Consider the following 22612-nt stretch of genomic DNA (forward strand, 5'->3'; position numbering starts at 1 on the left):
TCCTTACATGTGCACATACTCAACAACTTTGATCTTTCAATCAGATTTTTGTTATTCATCTTCTGCAATAGCAAAGGTCAGAGGCAGTAGCTTTCTGCCACCTCCCTCCCCACTTTTTAAATTATAATGAGGCCTAGATTTTTAAAGCATTTAACTTGGTAAAGAAATAAGGGCTGAAGTTGTGTGGACTAGAATGAGTACAGGCTTTGGGGGGTCAGGATCCCAATTCTGACATCTAGAAACTCCGTAACATGGAGAGAGTCTTCAACCTCTCTGCGACTCACCTTCCTCGTCTGTCAATATCCACTTGGCCAAATCATTGAGAGATTAGAAATGAATATAGGCGGCCATGCGCGGTGGCTCATGTCTGTAATCCCAGCACTTTGGGAGGCCAAGGCAGGTGGATTACGAAGTCAGGAGTTCGAGACCAGCCTGGCCAACATGGTGAAACCCCGTCTGTACTAAAAATACAAAAATTAGCTGGGTGGTGGATGCCTGTAACCTCAGCTATTTGGGGTGGCTGAGCAGAGAATTGCTTGAACCCAGGAAGTGGAGGTTGCAGTGAGCTGAGATCTTGCCACTGCACTCCAGCCTGGGAGACAGAGCAAGACTCCATCTCAAAAAAAAAAAAAAAAAAAGGAATATAGGCCGGGTGCAGTGGCTCACGCCTGTAATCCCAGCACTTTAGGAGGCCAAAGTGGGAAAATTGCTTAAGGCCAGGAGTTGGAGACTAACACAATGAGACCATGTCTGTACAAAAGTTAAAAAATAAAAATCAACTGGTGTGGTGGCACACTTCTGTAGTCCCAGCCACTCGAGGGGCTGAGACAGGAGGATCGCTTGAGCCCAGGAAGGCGAGGCTGAGGTGAGCCACTGAACTCTAGCCTGGGTGACAGAGTAAGACCCTGTTGCTTTTAATTTTTTTAATTTTTTATTTATTTTATTTACTTAGTTGTGTGTATGTGTGTGTGTGTTTGGTTTTGTTTTTGGGTTTTTTTTGTTGTTTTTTTTAAGACAAAGTCTCCCTTTGTCGCCCAGGCTGGAGTGTAGTGGCGTGATCTCGGCTCACTGCAACCTCCACCTCCTGAGTTCGAGTGATCCTCCTGCCTCTGCCTCCCGATTAACTGGGATTACAGGCGTCCACCACCACACCCGGCTAATTTTTGTATTTTTAGTACAGACGGGGTTTTGACATGTTGACGAGGCTGGTCTTGAACTCCTGACCTCAGATGATCCGCCTGCCTCGGCCTCCCAGAGTGCTGGAATTACAGGCATGAGTCGCCGCGCCCAGCCAGACCCTGTCTCTTTTAAAAGAAAGGCAAAAGAAATATAAAGCACTTAATCAGTGCCTTGCGCTAATGGACAATGAATAAAGTGATGCTATATCATCATCATCATCAGTTCTATGATCAATTCTCAGGCTTTCAAGGCTTTAGAATCTTTCTATGTCTTTGGATGTTGTGGCCTTTATGCAACATACAAGTTTGGAGCTGGTGGTCAGGGATATGGTATTTTCACTAAGTTAGGGATGGAGCTTTATAGGAAATCAGTGTAAAGGAGGAAAAAAGAAACAGGCGTCCTAAAGACAGAACGTGTGTTGCTGAGCAAGTGCTGATGGCTGCCTTCGCCACCTTCTGCTACAACGGTTCTCAGCATTTACGTGCATTTCAGAAAGATTCCCATTCTCTTCTCCCCAGAGTCTGAATGGAGAAGGTCTGGAACAACCTGAGATTCAGCATTTTTAGGAGTGTCTCTGGAGATTTTGAAACAGGTGGTTTAAGGACTTTCTGTCTCTTCTCCCTCCCCCAGATGAGGAAGTACTGCTTGTGTCTGCGAGTCAATATGAGATTTAAAAACAACAACAAAACCACTGCTCCTGGAATGGTCCAGTTCCCATGGCCACGACCAGCAAAATGGGCCTGATTTCCTTAGGAGGGGAAGAAGTGACGGCTGCAGAGTCCTTGACCACCTCGGTGTCTGGGCTCGAGCATCCTGCCACCCCCAGCGTCTGCAGGTCACCCCCAGACTGACGCCATCTCAGTGAGCTAATGCCAGTGTCTGCCCTGCGCCGGCTCATTCAGCAGCCACTGGAATGATCAATGAGGCCGGCCACCCGGCCCTCCATCGGCTGCCGGTGAATCAGCTGCCTCAGCCATTCGCATCTCCACTGAGCAGGAAGCGCTCGAGCTGAGCCAGCCAGGGCTGACTGGCGTCTGGCTAATGGCTTTTCTATGTCATGCACTGACCTTGATCCCATATGTTTTTCATACGTGAGTGGGTTGGAGCGCCTGAAGATGGTCCAGTGGTGGAAATAACTCGTCTGCCAAGCCCCTCACCGAGGTCCTGGGCAGTACTTTGGTTTAGGGGTATCTGCTTCTGAAGCAGAAACAGTGCTTTTGTTTAAATTGAGGTGAAATTCACATAGCAGGCCGGGCGCGGTGGCTCAAGCCTGTAATCCCAGCACTTTGGGAGGCCGAGACGGGCGGATCACAAGGTCAGGAGATCGAGACCATCCTGGCTAACACGGTGAAACCCCGTCTCTACTAAAAAGTACAAAAAACTAGCCGGGCGAGGTGGCGAGCGCCTGTAGTCCCAGCTACTCGGGAGGCTGAGACAGGAGAATGGCGTAAACCCGGGAGGCGGAGCTTGCAGTGAGCAGAGATCCGGCCACCGCACTCCAGCCTGGGTGACAGAGCGAGACTCCGTCTCAAAAAAAAAAAAAAAAAAAAAGAAATTCACATAGCATAAAATCAGCCAGGTTAAAGGGAACAAGCGGTGGCATCTGGTGCGTTCACAATGTTGTGCAAAACCACCTCTATCCAAAAACACCTTCATCGCCCCAGAAGGAATCCCTGTACCTGTTGCGTGAGTGTACTAGGGCTGCTGTAACGAAGCGACACAAACTGGGTGGCTTCGACAACAGAAATTTGGGGCCAGGAGCGGTGGCTCATGCCTGTGATCCCAGCACTTCGGGAGGCTGAGGTGGGTGGATCATTTGAGGTCAGGAGTTCAAGACCAGCCTGGCCAATATGGTGAAACCCCGTCTCTACTAAAGCTATAAAAATTAGTCGGGTGGTGGTGGCGCATGCCTGTAGTCCCAGCTGCTTGGGAGGCTGAGGCAGGAGAATCACTTGAGCCTTGTAGGCGGAGGTTGCGGTGAGCCAAGATCACACCACTGCATTCCAGTCTGGGCGACAGAGTGATACCCTGTCTCAGAACAAACAAACAAACAAAAAGAAATTTACTGTCTCACAATTATGGAGGCTAGAAGTTTGAAATCAAGGTGTCAGCAGGCTTGGTTCCTTCTGGAGGCTGTGAGGGAAGGATCTGGTTTGGACCTCAACCCTTGGCTTTATAGATGGCCGTTTTTCTCTCCACATCATCTTCCTCTATGCCTGCCTGTATCCATGTCCAAATTTCCCTTTATTATAAGGACACCAGGCATTTTGGATAAGGGCCCACCCTAATGACCTCATTTTAACATGATTACCTCTGTAAAGACCCTATCTCCAAATAAGGTCACATTCCGGGTTACTAGGGGTCAGGACTTCACAGTATGTATTTTGTGGGGGACATGATTCAACCTTTAACAACATTAAGCAGTTTCAGTACTTTGTTCCGTTCTATGGCTGAATAATATCCCATTGCATGTAAGCATTTATTTTTTGAGCCCCAAGTACAAAGCAACTGTCAGTGAAATCTCCACCCCCTGGGTAGTGTGTGCCCGTCTGTATAAGGTGGCATGTTGATCTCACAGGTATAGCTCACAAATCTGCAATCTGTAAACTTTTTCTTACTGTCTTCCTCCTTGAAAAAGTGTGAGCCCTTATGAGCAAAAGTCAAAGCAGTACTGGACTAAGGGAAGAGAGGTCAAGCTTCTGATCCTAAAATTAATTTTAAAAATTGATTTCAGGCTGGGTGCAGTGGCTCACGCCTATAATCCCAGCACTTTGGGAGGCTGAAACGGGCGAATTGCTTGAGCCCAGGAGTTCAAGACCAGCCTAGGCAACATGGCGAGTCCCCGTCTCTACAAAAAAATACAAAAATTAGCTGGGCATGGTGGCACGCACCTGTAGTCCCAGCTGCTAGAGAGGCTGAAGTGGGAGGATTGCTTGAGCCTAGGAGGTGGAGGTTCCAATGATCTGAGATCACACCACAGCACTCCAGCCCATGTGACAGAGTGAGACCCTGTCTCAAACAAAAAAAGATGATTTCATCTTTAAATTTTATTTTTCCTTTTCCTGGTCTTATCCCCAGCACTCCCCACTTCCTGCAAACACAGGTGCACACACACAGACCCGTGCACTCATACGTTCACATTAAGAGTATTTTCATGTGACCATTCTGGCAAGGGGTGTGGCACAGATAGGAGACACAGGCCTTTGAGAAGACCCAGGCAGCAGCTTGCTTCCATTGTCATGGTTACTGGGCTCAGTCCCTAGGGCTGGCTGCAGACCAGAGCCTTTCAGAGCGTCTTCACACTCCCGTCCCTGCTCCTGCTTGAGAATGAGAGAGAGACCTTCGGGCACATGTGTCTTCTCAGCTGTGAAACTAACTGCACTGTTGACTTGTACATTTCATCGGCCCCCTTAATTTAAAATCTGTTTCTGTCTCTTATACAGACAAACAGGGAACTCGAATCCCTGCAGATTCTTAGGGAATAACCCCAAGTCCTCATTAGTTTGTTGCAGACTCAGGCCCCACTCCACCATCCCAGAGGCGTCGGTGGTCATGACCCAGTGTCTGTCTCTAGTAGGGACGGCAGCAGGATCGCATCGTCCTGCGTCCTGACTCTGAGCAGGGTTGTGCCTCATGCAAAAGTTGTTTAGTTTCCTCCTTCCTCTCTCCCCACCCCCCGCTCTCTCTTTTCCATCAAGTTCATTTTGCCACTTTGAAAGTCCACTGGGGGAAGAAATGCCTGCTGGCCCTAGGGTTTTCAGAGAGGCAGGAAGGCAGATAGAATAGCTCATACAGGAAGAAAGGACAGAAAATGTTCATATAGTAGGCTGCTCCACATGAGCATTTTAGGGTAAGATAGGTGATTTTTGGGGCCTTGGACTGGAAGGCTCCACACTTTTCATGGAATTGGCTGAAAAGGAGCTAAAGGTGCTGTAGGTGGTCCTCGGCAAGGAGCAGCCTTCGGGGGCTCAGATTCTGAACCTTGGCTCTGCTCATGGTGGGGCCTGGGCCTCTGGAGCTTTGAAAAGCTTCCAGGTGATTCTAATATCCAGCCACCTTTGAGAACCGCTGTTCTAGGGGACAGAGGCTTCCGGGAGAATTGAGCATTTTGAGAGAGGGAGGATAGAAGAAGTAGATGATATATAATGCTCCATGTTCAGCAATGCCGCTAATTAGGCAGAAAGCAAGGGCAGAAATCACACACCCTTGGCTGTCTTAGGCCAAGCAGGACTCTAGCTCCATTTCACCCTGTAGAATGCAAAGGGAGACTCCAGTGTCCCCCTTCCCAAGGTTTCATCGGCTGCCAAAGCTGACGGACTGCCAGCCACCCTGCCGAGCATTTGCCAAGGTGATGGAAAATATTCACGGGAACACTCCGTCTCCACGTTCTACTCACAACTGGTTCTCTCCCTAGCTCCCAAGGAAAAGTAACACGAGGCCCATGTGGCTGCTTTCTCTTCTCAGCAGAAGGTGCTGATGTTATTAGTGGCTCGCCAAGCCGTGGTTGGAGGGGGATATCAGGGGCATGCTGTGGGGGCTGACCTTTCTGTCTCTGACTCTGTTTTATAGTACAAAATTGGACAGCTGTACATGATCAGCAAACACAGCCATGAACAGAGTGACCGGGGAGAAGGGGTGGAGGTCGTCCAGAATGAGCCTTTTGAGGACCCTCACCATGGCAACGGGCAGTTCACCGAGAAACGGGTGTATCTCAACAGGTGAGTCATGGCAGCCTGCGTTCTGCCCAAGAGCCCCTGCCCACCTGACCCCCTGGTGTGACAGTGAGGCTGTGGGTGTCTGGGATGAAAAGGTCACTTGGAAAGTAACTACATCCACAGTCTACAACCACCAATCTCGTTGCTTTTGAAAGCAGAATCTGCCTGGCCAGGCGCGGTGGCTCACACCTGTAATCCCAGCACTTTGGGAGGCTGAAGGTGGTAGATCACTTTAGGGCAGGTGTTCGAAACCAGCCTGGGTAACATGGCAAAACCCCATCTCTACTAAAAATGCAAAAATTAGCTGGGCATGGTGGTGTGCATCTATACTACTCGGAAGGCTGAGGTGGGAGGATCACTTGAGCCTGGGAGGTTAAGGGCTGCAGTGAGCCAAGATCATGCCACTGTACTCCAGCTTGGGCGACACAGTGAGACCTTATCTCAAAAAAGAAAAAAAAAAAAAAAAGAAAAAAAAAGAAATATATTTTGTTGAAATTAACTGTCTGTTCTAGCAAACAAGTCTTACGTCAGCCATTTCATGAATACTTTTACCCCTACCTATGGCATCTCCGATTGGCCCATATGTGATTATCCAGAAAGTATTTCCAATGCCCCTAGCTGGGCAGTGCCCCAGTTTATTCACTGACACCAGTGACTGTCCATTCTCAGGGCCTCGGACATGGTCAGACGTCTCTGAGAGGAACCATATTTAGAGTCCCATTCTCGCCTTGGCCCCACTCCCCAGCAGCTTGAATTGGACTATTCCTTCTTGATGGGAGACTTTGGTTCCTGTCACTAGGGTGGATGGAAGTCTCCCAGACCCGTGTCCTGACAGTGAAGGGCATGAGCTGATTAAACTGATGTTTTAATTTGCCCAGAGATGCAGTACCAGGGAATTCCTGAGTCACGATGAAATGCAAATGAGATTGGTCCCATTCATCTATTAGTAGCTGTGAATTCCTAGGCTTTGGAACCAGTTCAGTGTCCAGCCAGCTGTTGATTTGCAGGGGCAACTGAGCTCTGGGTCTGGCCTGGGCATGCTTTCTTTATAGAGACAGGTTTCTCAATATGCTGCTTTGGCATTCTTAGTGTGGAGGGTGTAAATCAAATCCTGAGCAGGTTTCTCCTCGGGGATCACCTCTGCAGGGCAAAGAGAAGTGAGGGAGATGCAGGAAAATAGAAACCGATGGAAAATTCCATTTCTTGGCATACAATTGCATTCTCTCAAGTTATTACCTGGAGAATGTTCCTTATATATGAAAATCAGGAAGAATTTTAGGAACTTTATAAGTTTTGCTGAAACAAAATAAGAAGCATCCAGCTGTCCCTGTCATGTCTGTTTTGTCATATCATATTTATTTCGTATTTATTTAAAAGAAGAGTAATAAACATTAGTAAGAGGGAAAGTTGTTATAAATAGATGTGGACTTCCAGTAATAGTAAGGAAAAAGATTAATGGGGACCCTCCACCACCTCCCATGACAAACAGGATGAAATATAACTATGTAAAGAAGCTGAGCTCAAAACAAAGAAAGGGAAATCCTCTGAGGCTAGAAATAAACAGGCAAACTGAAACCGGAATGGAAAGCAGACCTGCTAATGCTAACGAAGGGCATTGGGGGGACATCAGAAGAGTGTGGGTTCTGACATCTAGGGACTGGGCATGTCATGCCCATGGGGAACAGGTTAGGGTATCAGGCCCACATAAATGGAAAGTTGAAACTGAGAATCAGGCATAAAAATAATTTTTGACAATCAAGGGCTGAGAGAGTTTACTAACTCTGAGACCCGTATTGAAAGAACTACTAAAGGATGTGCTGTAAGAAAGAGGAAACTGAGCCCAGGAAGAAGGAGGGGGAGTTCTAGAAGTAATAATAAATGAAGAAATTGATAAACAACTAGGTAAATCTTTGAATGGATGTAGGATGTTTTAAAAACAGTAATAATAAGACAACAATAGCACAGAAGATGGGAGGGTAATAATTATAGTAAAAAGCACTTTAAGGTGCTAATATTGTTTAGGAATTAGAAAAAATATTGATTAATTTTAGATTTTCCTTTTTTTTTTTTTTGAGATAGCCAGCTCTATTGCCCAGGCTGGAGTGCAGTGGTGCAATCTCGGCTCACTGCAACCACCACCTCCTGAACTTAAGCGATTCTCGTGCCTTAGCCTCCTGAGTAGCTGGGACTACAAATGTGCACCACCACAACGCCTGACTAATTTTTGTATCTTTTAGTAGAGACAGAGTTTCACTATGTTGGCCAGGCTGGTCTTGAACTCCTGACCTCAAATGATCCATCAGCCTTGGCCTCCCAAAGTGCTGCGATTACAGGCATGAGCCATCGTGCCCAGCCTAATTTTAGATTTTCTGAGACAAGTATGCATATTCAAAATATAAAGGTAATCTCTGAAGGGGTAGTAAAATAATCCATAACCTCCGAGAGAAAACTTGATCAATCCACAGAGGGCCCGGAAACAAAAAAGAGAAGCCTACAAAAAGCATGATAAATAGAAAACACAAATTTGAATGGTAAAATGAAATGTCAAATACTCACTATAATTAGCCACCCTCGCAGCTACAGATGGCCATGTGACCTAGTTCTGGCCAATGAGACATAAGATTTTTTCCTCCTTGATAAAAAGAGGGATGTTCAAGGAATAACTTTGCTATTCAAAGAGAATCTGTTCTGATGTATCCCCACTTCATGATTTGTGTGTAAGAAAGTGGAGAGTATGGGGGCTAACTGTTGGAAAGAACACTAATAGTGCCTACCAAGTGAACCTTGATAACAACACTGGACAATAACCATACCAAAAAGAAACTTATAGGCCAATCTCAGTTGAGAACATAGACATGAAAATACTACATAAAACATTAGCGAATAAAATACCTCAGAAAATAATAATAACAACAATGTATCATGACCTAATCAGATTTACCCCTGAAATTGATGAAATTAACATTTAATAAATCTGTGTACTTATTCGGAGTAAAGTCAGGAACACATTAAGGATCCTTGTTATTACCATGTCTGTCCAACATTGTGTAAAGGTCCTAGCCAATGCAATAAAACAAGAGAGAAATAAAGAGGAAAGGAAGAAACAAAATGATCATTTGCAGATAACATGATTGTCTGATAGAAATTTCAGACATTTTTTACAGCTGTTGCCATCAATATGAGAATTCAGCAAGATCGTTGGGTACAATCCATATAGAAAAATCCACAGCATTATTATACAGCCGGAAAAATAGAGAAAATATAATTTAAAACATTTTTATTTATAATAGAAAAAGAAACAAAGTTACCCAGTAATTAGCCTACAAGATATGCAAAATCTTTTTGGAGAAAAACGTAAAACATTTGTGGAAGTCATTTTAAAAGCCCTAGACAAATAGTGAAATATACCATATTCATGGATGGGAAATGTTACAAAGTTGGCATCAAATCTCAAATCAATCTATAAATTTAATAAAATTAACTTAAAATGCCAACATGTTGTTTTTAAAAAAATAGAACTGGTGCTGGGTGTGGTGGCTCACGTCTGTAATCCTAGCACTTTCGGAGGTCGAGGTGGGCGATCATGAGGTCAGGAGATTGAGACCATCCTGGCTAATATGGTGGAACCCCATCTCTATTAAAAATACAAAAAATTAGCTGAGCGTGGTGGCACACACCTGTAGTCCCAGCTACTTGGGAGGCTGAGGGAGGAGAATCGCTTGAACCTGCGAGGTGGAGGTTGCAGTGAGCCAAGACACTCCAGCCTGGGTGACAGAGCAAGACTCCATCTCAAAAAGAAAAAAAAAAAAAAAAGAACTGGAGGAGATATTCGTAAAATTCATATGAACAATTTGGAAAGCTGAAGGAGGGACTTGACCTACCAGATGTCATTATAAAGCTAATTAACTAATTGCCTAAGTAATTATATAAGTAATTAAGGCAGTGGGGTACTAGAGCAGAGTTAAACAAACTCATGGAACAAAGTAGCCCCAAAACAGATCCAAGCCATTATTAGTGCTTTGTATTTAACAGAGCTGGCATAAAATTATTGAGGGGAAGATGAACTCCTCAGTATATGATGTTGAGATGACTAGTCTTCTAATTGGAAGAATGACTAGAGCCCTCCTTCACACTACACACACAAATAAACTCCATGGCTGGGCATGGTGGCTCATTCCTGTAATCCCAACAATTTGAGAGGCCAAGGTGGGAGGATCAATTGAGCCTGGGATTTCAAGACTGGACTGGGCAACATGGTGAAACCCCATCTCTACAGAGAATACAAAAATTAGCCACGTGTGGTGGCACACACCTGTGGTCCCAGCTATTCAGGAGGCTGAAGTGGGAAGATTGTTTGAGCCCTAGAGGTAGAGGTTACAGTGAGCCAAGATCACGCCACTGCACTCTAGCCTGGGCAACAGAGCAAGACCCTGTCTCAATAAATAAATAAATAAATAAATAAATAAATAAATTCCAGATTGATTAAAAACCTAAATGTGAAAAAATCAAAAGAAAATATATGCAAGTAGCTATATTATTTGGATAGTAGACTAGGACTAATTAAATAAAACATAAATAAATGCAATCATTAATATTACAATGCTAAAATTAAGAGCCTTTGCATAGCAAAAAACACACACATAAAAAGTTTAAAAAAAAAAAACCTTTGCATAGCCAAAGACACCAAAATTAAAAGAACCATCCCTGGGCCGGGCGCGGTGGCTCACGCCTGTAATCCCAGCACTTTGGGAGGCCCAGACGGGCAGATCACAAGGTCAGGAGATCGGAGACCATCCTGGCTAACATGGTGAAACCCCGTCTCTACTAAAATACAAAAAAAATTAGCCAGGCATGGTGGCGGGCGCCTGTAGTCCCAGCTACTCGGGAGGCTGAGGCAGGAGAATGGTGTGAACCCGGGAGGCGGAGCTTGCAGTGAGCCGAGATAGCGCCACTGCACTCCAGCCTGGGCAACAGAGTGAGACTCCATCTCAAAAACAAAACAAAACAAAAAAAAGAACCATCCCTGCCTGGAAGTAAGTATTTGAAAATGCATATATAGACCAAGGACTAGTATTTAATTGAAAAAAAAAAAAAAAAACAACTCTTAGAGATCCTTTTTTTTTCACTTTGAAAAAAAAAAAGACAAAATAATCCAATCAAAAGATGGGCAAAGAATTGAACATGCAATTCAGAAAAAAGGAAATGCGAATGGGTAATATATACATGAAAAAAGTTCTCACCTTATTAGAAAACAGGAAAACACAAAATAAAACAGCAATAGCATCCTCTTTTACACACATCAGATGGACAAAAATTTTAAAAATCTGCTAATGTCAGGTGTTCACAAAGATACGTGAAAACAACTCACTTCCAATGCTAGTAGGAGATATAAACTGATATCACCTCTTTAGAGAGCAATGAACAGCAACTGGAAAAGTTGAAAACATATATACATTCCACTTAACAATTATATTTCTAGGTAGAGCCCTAGAAAAATTCTTGCACTGTACACAAGGAGACATTTACCAGGAGATTAGTCCTAATGCTGTATGCAATAGAAAAGAAATGGAAGCGATTCAAATATCTGCGAATGGGAATACATTATGGCACATTCACTTAATGGAAAATTCCACAGCAGTTCAACTTAATGAACCAGACATACTTTGATAAATTTCAAATGCACAGCATAATGTGCAATATATCAGCTGCAAAAAAAAAAAACAAGGCCGGGTGCGGTGGCTCACGCCTATAATCTCAGCACTTTGGGAGGCTGAGACGGACGGATCATGAGGTCAGGAGATTGAGACCATCCTGGCTAACATGGTGAAACCCCATCTCTACTAAAAATATAAAAAATTGTCCAGGCGTGGTGGCGGGCGCCTGTAGTCCCAGCTACTCGGGAGGCTGAGGCAGGAGAATGGCGTGAAGCTGGGAGGCAGAGGTTGCAGTGAGTTGAGATTGCACCACTGCACTTGAGCCTGGGCGACAAAGCGAGACTCCGTCTCAAAAAAGAAACAAAAAACAAATGTATATATACACATATAATATGATGCCATTTATATCTATTTTAAAGATATACATAATATTACTACATTTATAGATATTGTTTACAGACAACCACATATGTAATAAAAGCATCAAAACATGGAGAAACCACCCTCAAGTTGTGGTTACCTTTGGGAAGAGAGAGGAATGAGTTGGCATGAGAGGAAACTTTACCTGTATCTACAACATTTTATTTATTTTATTTTATTTTATATATTTTTTTGAGATGGAGTCTTGCTCTGTCACCCAGGCTGGAGTGCAGTGGCATGATCTTGGCTCACTGCAATCTCCACCTCCTGGGCTCAAGAGATACTCGTGCCTCAGCCTCCTGAGTAGCTGGAATTACAGGCGTGTGCGCCCACGCCTGGCTAATTTTTGTATTTTTTAGTAGAGATGACGTTTCATCATGTTGGCCAGGCTGGTTTCAAACTCCTTACCTCAAGTGATCCTCCCACCTTGGCCTCCCAAAGTGCTGGGATTACAGGTGTGAGCCATCACACCCGGCCTATTCGTTTTTTTAAAAGAAGAAAGTTCATCACAAATATAGGGAAATGTTAATTTGTTAAATCTGAATGGTAATGTTAAAATTCAGAAGTGTACACCAAAAATGGTCTATTTTACTGTAATTTTAAATAAAATCGAAAATATAAATTCTGGGTGGCAGATACATGCATGTCTGTTACCTTTCTCTTGATTTTTTATGTATGTGAAATTCTCCACAATTAAACATAATATTTTAAAAGTAAATTAGGTGGAGAAATGGAACCTGCTTACTGTCAAAATTGGGTGGATTAGTGACTGATTGGATAACAAAAGGTATGGATGATGGATAGTGGCAACCAGGAGAGAAAATTCTATGTGTAACTTAGAAAATAATGTGATTTAGTAATGTGACTCAGAAGTCTGAACTTGGTCCTATTAGATTTTTTTTTTTTTTTAGATGGAGTCTTGCTGTGTTGCCCAGGCTGGAGTGCAGTGGCGCAATCTCAGCTCACTGCAAGCTCCGCCTCCTGGGTTCACACCATTCTCCTGCCTCAGCCTCCCAAGTAGCTGGGACTACAGACATCCGCCATTACGCCCAGCTAATTTTTTTGTATTTTTTAGTAGAGACAGGGTTTCACCATATTAACTAGGATGGTCTCGATCTCCTGACCTCGTGATCCACCCGCCTCAGCCTTCCGAAGTGCTGGGATTACAGGCGTGAGCCACCACGCCCAGCCGGTCCTACTGGATTTTTTAAGCCAACATCTGGCTAAATATCTAGAAGATATCCATACCCTTGAGAAACCCACAGCCAGGAAGGGTGATAACTTTAAAAGATTGAGTGAGGGCTAGGCACGATGGCTCACACCTGTAATCCCAGGACTTTGGGAGGCCAAGGCAGATGGATCACTTGAGGTCAGGAGTTCGAGACCAGCCTAGCCAACATGGTGAAACCCCGCCTGCTAAAAATACAAAAATTTGCCAGGAGCGGTGGCAGGCACCTGTAATCCCTGCTACTCAGGAGACTGAGGCGTGAAAATTGCTTGAGCCTGGGAGCCTGAGGTTGCAGAGAGCCAAGATTGCATCACTGCACTCCAACCTGGGGGACAGAACCAGACTCTGTTTCAAAAAATAATAGTAAAAATAAAAATAAATAAAATAAAAGACTGAGTGAGGATCCAGAAAAACTTCAGTAGTTTGGAATTACAGGCCATTTTCTATCAAGATGAAATTAAATAGGGGCAAGTGTATGGTCTTATCTTTGGATCCCAAAATACAAATTATATAAGTATGGGATAAAATACTAATAACTTTGCAATGGCCTGTTTGAAAGAAATACAGTAGTTTTAGTTGACAATTCAATATGAAGCAATTATACTTATATATATATACACACACACACATATACATACACAATAATTTATGAGTGTGTATGTAATAGATATACAGCTGCAAACATTATTCTTCAACTGCATCAATAAAAGTAAAGTAAAATATCTAAAACCATGTACTTGATAATCCCGCCCAATTTTCCACTAGTCAAAACATACTTGGAATATTTTTATCTGTTCCTAAATGGCACACTTTAAAATGGATATAGACAAACTATATCTAGTAACTCAGGAACTAGAAACTCAAGTGATAGAACGACTGAAGAAATCAAGGATACTTAACCTGGAAAAGCTAGACTTGGGTGTATCATGGTGCCATTAGATGGAGAAGAATCAGAACTATGTACGCCACAAGACCTCGCTTAGCAGGACCAATGGGACCAAGGCCGGTGGGTAGGAATGCCAGGAGAAAGACTTCGGCTCAGGTTAAGGAAGACATTTCCAAGCACACAAACCATCTCAGAATGCCTTACAGTGGATTTTGCTGTTGCTGGAGGTGTTTCAGCAAGAGCGAGACCCTGTTCCTCAGGTTTGTCCTGAAGGAGATTCAGACATCTATTAGGCGGTTGAACATATTGGGTGGCTGGTTAAGGTGGACAACCTGGAAGATCCTTTTCAACCCTAACTTTCGACACTCAGACTATCTGTCAGACATCGATTGTCCTGATTCTCTTCCAGCATGCATAGGTAACCAATGAGGCACAAGAAAAGAAATATTTTTAGTTACGCTTGCACCATTCTAAACCAGGTCCACCATTTCATAATTTTAAAAAGTTTGTATTTTTGGCGTATTTGGTAGAGTAGGGATGCATATTTTAGAACCAGTAAGATTATGATTTAGCAAGAGAGAAAGAAAAAAATTGACAGAATATGAATTAGATAAATCCCCATAATCCTACAAGAAAACCAAATCCATTACTTAATCGTCACAACCTAGAGCCACCTCAAGGTGACTCAAGTCCTACATGCATAAGTCATGTGACTGCCTTGTGGGTTGGGCTGCTTCAGAATCGTAATTCATTAAACGAGTATTAGCTGAAATGTACGACGTACAACACATTGTGCAGGCATTGGAGAGAATCCCTTAAGAAATAAGCCATGGTCATGGTTCTTGCCTCCTGATCAAGGTACGGTCCAAGGCCATTTGGTTCCAGCATTTTCGCAAGTCCACAGGGGAGTGGGTCCTGATTGTTGGACCGGCCGTAACTAAGATGTTCCCAGTGCCCATTTAATAATGTACACAGAGAAATATCGTTGACCTATGGACCTGAACACTTGAGCCGGCATAGTGAGTGGATTCTCTTCCTTACATCAATCTGTATGGGAAGTCAAACCACATTCAGAAACTGCCTTATTGATTGCCTAAAGTAATTATTAGAGGCACTGGAAATATTCAAAGCCTGTGTAATCAGAGCCTACTCTCTAGTTAATGTGGAAATGAGAAAGTTGCTCAAAGGGGAGTTAGAGTCAACAATAATTATTATCACTAAGCAAAGAGAGCGTAAACACCCGTCTATCGACCTCTGGTCCGCTTTGGCTGGTGGTTACATTGTCTATGGGGGATGAGTGGGAGACAGGCCAAAAAGGAGGCGTGAGGCTTTAGCAGTCAAGGTCCGCAGTTGCCAGCAAGAGAAACTGAGTCTCTTGAGCAGAGAGGACATTTCATGGAAAGATGTTAGGAGTCCTCAGGATCATCTGGAGGCTTAAGAGTGGGCAGAAATCAACAGCCCCATGATGACAGCCATCTTTAAGTAGAGCCAGATGGCTTCATTCTGCCCCCAGCCATCAGCACCACAGCTGTCCTGAGTAGATCTGAATTGTCCCTTTTTTCTTTCCATCACTTGTTCCAAAATCCCAAACACAAGTGCCCCATTGGGTTCCCAGACGGAGCCCTGGGCTACCAGTGAATGGGAGAAAGGAACTGCTAAACTGTTTCCCGAAGTGGCTGCACTATTTTATATTCCCATCAGGAATGCCATAGGGCTCCAATTTCTCCACATAATCACTGACGCTTGCTATTGTCTGTCTTTCTGATGATAGCCATCCTAGTGGGTGTGAAGTGGTATCTCGTTGTAGTTTTCATTTGCATTTCTCTAATGACTAATGATGTTGAGTGTCTCTTCATGTGTTCATTGGCCATTTGTATATCTTCTTTGGAGAAATGTCTATTCCTTTGCCAGTTTTTTAATTGGGTCTAATGTCCTTTGAAAATGCCATTCATCCTTTTAATACATGCCTCTCATTTCCCAGAGATTGTGAGATTGCTTCATCTGGCCCCCTCCTACAGCATCTGACATACTGTTGATATATTGTAATGGTTGCCTATTATACTTGGTATATGAGTACTAATGCATTAGTACATTTACATTAGTACTAATACAATAATACATTCGGTAGTTGTGCTAGGGCTTTTTTTTTTTTTTTAGAGGGAGTCTCGCTCTGTCATCCAGGCAGGAGTGCAGTGGCATAATCTTGGCTCACTGCAACCTCTGCTTCCCAGGTACAAGTGATTCTCCCGCCTCAGCCTCCGGAGTAGCTGGGATTACAGGCACCTGCTACCATGCCGGGCTAATTTTTATATATTTAGTAGAGACAGAGTTTCGCCATGTTGGTCAGGCTAGTCTCGAACTCCTGACCTCAGGTGATCTGCCCACCTTGGCCTCTCAAAGTGCTGGGATTACAGGCGTGAACCACTGCGCCCAGCCTGTACTTGAGCTTTTGATCCAGTTCAGTTAACCAAGTAAGTAGTATGCCTTGGCTCATCTTCAAAAATCCTGGTTACAACTGGCATCCAAGGAATGGGGGCATGATACAAATCAAATTCTAGAATAGTGATTCTAAATAAAACCTGTCACCCAGAAACATATGAAGGTGGACTTTTCTTTTGTCACCTTTTCTTTTCACTTAATCACTAGCATCTCTCGGATCCCTTCCCACTGAAGCCCAGGAGGGGAGGGAATGGGGATGGGGGTGGAGGGGCACTGGAGAAAAGATGGAGGCTATTTTTAGGCTTGTTTTTCAGCCATGAAGTGTCATGTTCTTCACCACCCTGGCTGCTGGATTAATTAGGCTGTGCTGGCAGCTGCCAGTCAGGGATGGTTGCCAGCTTCTAACGGTGATTCCGCCTAATGCCTGAATTGATTTTCAGGGAGAGAACATTTTTCCCGCTACGTGGCCCTTGCCTTCCACGGCAATGTCTCCTGGCCTCTGGTGGCTTTGGGTAGGAGAGGATAAAGCTTTCGTAAGTCATGAACCCTTTTTTAACTGATGGGCTTGCAAAACTACCAGCCGGTCCTTTTACCTAACAGCTTGTTGGTAGAACCTTGTGGTCATGGCTTGTGTCTCTCTTTCCCATTTCTGCTTCCTATTCTCCCAGATCTTCTCCAAAATAAGCTCAGTGCCCAGAACTTGTGTGGCTTTGAGAGATTCCACTGCCCGGGCAACAGGCAATAGAGAAAGTGTCAGAGACATAGACTCTGACCAAATAGCTCATTTTCATGCTATTTTCCCAAGAATCTCTATGTTAATTATTAACTTCTAGATATACAAAGACAATATTTAGTCATTCAAAAAATATATATTGAGGCCGGGCATGATGGTTCACGCCTGTAATCCCAGCACTTTGGGAGGGTAAGGCAGGAGGATCCCTTGAGGCCAGGAGTTCGAGATAAGCCTGGGCAACATAGTGGTACTCTGTCTCTACAAAAAGTTTAAGATATAGGCAGGCGTGGTAGCATACTCCTCTAGTCCTAGCTACTCAAGAGGCTGAGGCAGGAGGACTGCCTGAGCCCAAGGGTTCAGGGTTACAGTGAGCTATGTTGGCACCACTGCACTCCAGCCTGGGTGACAAAGTGAGACCCTGCTTCTAAAATATAGGTCTCCCAGCACTTTGGGAGGCCGAGGCAGGCAGATCGCTTGAGGTCAGGAGTTTGAGGCCAGCCTGGCCAAGCTGGTGAAACCCTATCTCTACTAAAAATACAAAAATTAACTGTGTGTGGTGGCATGCCTGTAGTCCCAGCTACTCTGGAGGCTGAGGCATGAGAATTGCTTGAACCCAGGAGGTGGAGGTTGCAGTGAACTGAGATTGCATCACTGCATTCCGGTCTGGGTGACAGAGCAGGACTCTGTCTGAAAATAAATAACATAAAATATGGGTCTCTCTATCCATTTATTTTTTTATTTTTTACCAAAATATATGAGCTGCTACCCATGCTATGTTTGAAAGATGGCTCCTTATCTAGTAATAGCTGGTCAAGTTACTTGACTATGTGAATATATAGACTATATACATAGCCTATACATATATACACACACACACACACACACACACAGGCAGAGAGAGACAGAAACACCTGCTGGGCATCAGGCACCGTTCCAGGTGCTGGCGTTGCAATAGTGAACAGAACAAAGATCCCTGCCCTGGTGGGACTTGCATTCCACTTGGGAGTGACAATGCACAATAGCCATAATAAAGAACAGTATATTGGCCAGGTGCAGTGGCTCACCCCTATAATCCCAGCACTTTGGGAGGCCGAGGCAGGTGGATCAGGAGGTCAGGAGATTGAGACCATCCTGGCTAACACGATGAAACCCCGTCTCTACGAAAAATACAAAAAATTAGCCGGGAGTGGTGTCGCGCGCCTGTAGTCCCAGCTACTCAGGAGGCTGAGGCAGGAGAATCACTTGAATCTGGGAGGTGGAGGTCGTGCCACGCCTGGTTGACAAAGCAAGACTCCATCTCAAAAAAAAACAAACCCCAAAAAACCGTATATCGTCTAGAATATATAATTTTATATAGTCTGTATACTTATTTATATTACATATAATTTATATTATTTACATATATATGTACACACACATACATATATATGTACACACACATACATATATATGTACACACACATACATATATATATATGTACACACACACACGCACACATAGAAGGTGATAAGTGTTATGGAAAATAATAGAGAACATGAGGTGCTTCCTTCCAACCTTTCAGTCCATGCTATCCTATTCTGTCCCCATCTCAGTACTTAAGAACGTGCCAGGGACTCTCATGCTGCCGGGCCCCCCTCCCCGTGCTCCTGTGGGAAATCATAGAAACAGAATGCTTAGGCCTGGTTGAGATCTCAGAGGTTTTCCAGGAGGCTTTCCACCTTGGTTCTGCCTCACTGCTGATGGATGATGGTGTGTCCTGTGTCGCCTCGCCAGGGGCTTCTCAGCACACTGGCCACATGACCCTGATGCTGTCCAAGCAGGAGCCTTCCAGGAACCTGCAGGAGGCAGGCCCCTTTTCCCAGAATCCTGACACAAACTGTGTTTTTAAGCAGGGAGGTTGGGGGTGGGGCTGTGAGTCCAAGTTCAAGGAACTCGGTTTCTGGCCAGTCCTTGCAGGGGAGGCCTCGGCAGCCCTGCCTCCAACAGGTGATAGCTCTGGTCCGGAAACTGCTCACTTCCCTACTGCCATATAAACAATTACATTAAGAGCACAACTAAAAGACCAGCCAGAACAATCACTTAGAAGAGTAACTAAATGAATCAGAGCAGCTGGAGAATATATTTTAAGACCCCAGAAATCACTGCACATAGAATTGAATGGGGGCAATTGATTATGAATCAAACAGATGTCAATTGCCAGTTTCAGTGCAATGAGGAAACAAAAGGTCAGTATATTCCTCCTGGACTATCTTGTGAGAAATGAGGATATGAAGGTAGCAGAGTTCTATTTAAAACGAGCTGCAGTTATTTGAGCATAATCTCGTTGCAGAATGTGGTAGATTTTAGGCACGCTGTCTAGAAGAAAATTCCAGGACTGTCTTTTCTGCTGGGAATGTTTAAGTTCTGGTAAAGGCCAGGTGCACTGGCTCGTGCCTGTAATCCCAGCATTTCAGGAGGCTGAGATGGGAGGATTGCTTGAGCCCAGGAGTTTGAGACCAGCCTGGGCAACATAGTAAGACCCTATCTCTGCAAGAAAATTTAAAAATTAGCTGGGTGTGATGGTGCATGCCTTTAGTCCCAACTACCAGGGAGGCCAAGGGAGGAGGATCACTTAAGCCCAGGAAGTCGAGGCTGCAGAGAGGCACGATCATGCCACTGCACTCCAGCCTGGGCAACAGAGCGAGACCCTGTCTCGAAAGAGAAAAAAGAAAAGAACAAAACAAAATTTCTAGTTAAGACTGCCATAATTCTGACCCCTGTTGAGAAAATGAAATTAGACTCCATATAAATACGTTTGGCCTAATGGTGCTCAAAACCTCCCGGAGCAAAGCCCGAGTGAGCATACATTGCAATGTGACATTAGGTACCGGGGGAAGTTTGATCATGGGGATTGTAAAGTACCAGAAGCTTCTAATGGAGGGATGATTTAGGTTTCTGCTCCAGAAGCTCTTTATGAAGTAGGTAAACACCCTTAACCCAAGACCAGTTCAGATTACGCCTGCCCCAGGACCTTCTTATCAAGTCAGCTGTGATTTCGGGAGCCTTAGGGAATTTATGACATGAGAGACATCTGCCAGGGTTCTAAACCTTGTTGCTGCTGATGCTTTGGGCTGGATCTTTATTTGCTGTTGTGGGGGGTTGGGGCCTGTCCTGTGCATCATAGGAGGTTGAGCCGCATCCTGGGCCTCTGCTTAGCAGATGCCAGTAGCACCGCCCACCCCACCCCACCTCTGTTGAGACAACCGAAAATTTCCGGACATTGCCAGATGTCTCCTGGGGATGGGGGGAGGGTGGCAAAATCTCCCTCTAGCGAGAACCCCTGTTCTAGGGTGACCAGCCATCCCAGTTTGCCTGGAACTGAGGGATTTTCTGGTAGATGAGACTTTCAGTGTTAAAACCAGGGAAGTCTCAGGCAAACCAGATGAGTTGTCCATTTGGCTGTGTCATTGATAGTTTCTATTTCATACCAACGTTTAAAAGTTAAGAATCCAGGCTGGCGTGGTAGCTCACGCCTGTAATCCCAGCACTTTGGGAGGCCAAGGTGGGTGGATCACTTGAGGTCAGAAGTTTGAGATCAGCCTGGCCAACATGGTGAAACTTCGTCTCTACTAAAAATACAAAAATAAGCCTGGCGTGGTGGCACACACCTGTAATCCCAGCTATATGGTAGGCTGAGGCGGGAGAATCGCTTGGACCTGGGAACTGGAGGTTGCAGTGAGCCAAGATTATGCCACTGCCCTCCAGCCTAGGTGACAGAGCAAGCCTCTGTCTCAAATAAATAAATAAAGTAAGTAAGTAAGAAACCAAAGCTTTTGAAAAGTCTGTCTTTGGGAGGCGTTGACAAAGCATCTGGGGGAATACGACGCTGGTTATGGTATCATTTTGCCCCTCTTTTTCCTCAATGTCTCTAAAGCCTGAGCCCTGGTGAGATGGGCCACTGGAGGTTTGACCCTAGCCCATAGACCAAGGAGACTTGATTCAAACTTGCTCCCTTTCTAACAGAGAGGCTCTTGTTTGACACTTGAGAGTGAGCTTGACTGACAGACTTTTTCTTGGAATTGTAGGCTGTGTGACAGTATACATCATGAAAGTGACAGTAACAGTGGGGACTAATTTAATTCCATTTTCCTTTACAGGCCCTGATAAATCATTGCTGCAGGGAAAAATAAATTTTGCTTTCAGACAAATGATTCGAATAATGATGTGCTCCGAGGAAATTGGGGGCTGAGAGAAGATCTGTTAGTGGGCTTAAAAATATTTAAATAGCGCATCATGGAAGTTGTTGCAAATGCCTCTCGTACCTGGCCTGGAAAATACCAGAAGGAACCTCCTTTCTAGACTAATTAGAAGAGTCCAGGCCGTGCGCTGTGGCTCATGCTGGTAATCCCAGCACTTAAGGAGGCTGAGGCGGGCAGATCACCTGAGGTCAGGAGTTCAAGACCAGCCTGGTCAACATGGTGAAACCCTGTCTCTATTAAAAATACAAAAATTAGCTGAGTGTGGTGGTGCATGCCTGTAATCCCAGCTACTCGGGAGGCTGAGGCAGGAGAATAGCTTCAACCCAGGAGACAGAGGTTGCGGTGAGCCAAGATTGCGTCACTGCACTCCAGCCTGGGGGACAGAGCAAGACATCTCCCAAAAAAGGAAGAAGAGTTCCATAAAATATCAACCATCTTGACTAAATGATCGTGGTTTTTTAGGTCATCTCAATGGAAAAGATCATTGATTATCATGCTGCATATCCTATATAAGTTGGTGACTGAAACACCTAAAATAGATTCTAGAATCTGGGGTCCTGAGGGACCATTTACAAATAGGAAAAGTCTCGACGTGGATGGAAAATTGCCAATAATTTTCACCTCTCTTCTAGAAAATGATTGTGGCTTAGGAGTCTGGTTCTGCTAGGAGGCTTTTAAAATGCTATAGGGAATGAATTATGGGGTGAGGAGGTACTTGGGCCCCAGAGTACTACTATGCAGGAGGATTGGAGTGAATTTGAGGAGGGGTGTAGTGTAGATGGAACCCCTGCCCGCAAGAGGGGTGGAGAATGGGCTTTAGTACTGTAGGGAGACATATGCGTTTTGTCTAAGCTAAATAATGCCTGGCTTACTTGAGGGAGATTCTCCATCCCTGTGTCAGTCCATTAAAAGCACAAGAAAATCACCCGTCTGCAACTGGAATCCACATCTTCCCACACTACCATTGGCATATTGCGCTAGGGTATGGGGGCAAACAGGAAGGAACCAGAGGAAGTTTTGCTCATGACCATTTCCTGCAAGCGAGCCAGTGCAATTTTCCCACTGTCGGCGTCACCTGAGTTGCACTCCAACTTTGGTGATGGATGGAATACATCATCA

The 22612-nt window shown here is 44.6% G+C and overlaps 1 protein-coding gene across 1 annotated transcript in view; it reads left to right on the forward strand.

The window, feature by feature from the left end:
* The window catches only part of PITPNC1 (phosphatidylinositol transfer protein cytoplasmic 1), a 284988-nt gene that overhangs the window by 117923 nt on the left and 144453 nt on the right, over positions 1-22612 (forward strand). Inside the window, exon 2 of the mRNA XM_077972577.1 lies at positions 5749-5897. Within this exon, the coding sequence (XP_077828703.1) occupies positions 5749-5897 (149 nt within the window). The remainder of the gene's footprint in view (positions 1-5748; positions 5898-22612) is intronic.

This window comes from Macaca mulatta, chromosome 16 (genome assembly GCF_049350105.2).
Source record: "Macaca mulatta isolate MMU2019108-1 chromosome 16, T2T-MMU8v2.0, whole genome shotgun sequence".
Taxonomy (NCBI): Eukaryota; Metazoa; Chordata; class Mammalia; order Primates; family Cercopithecidae; genus Macaca; species Macaca mulatta.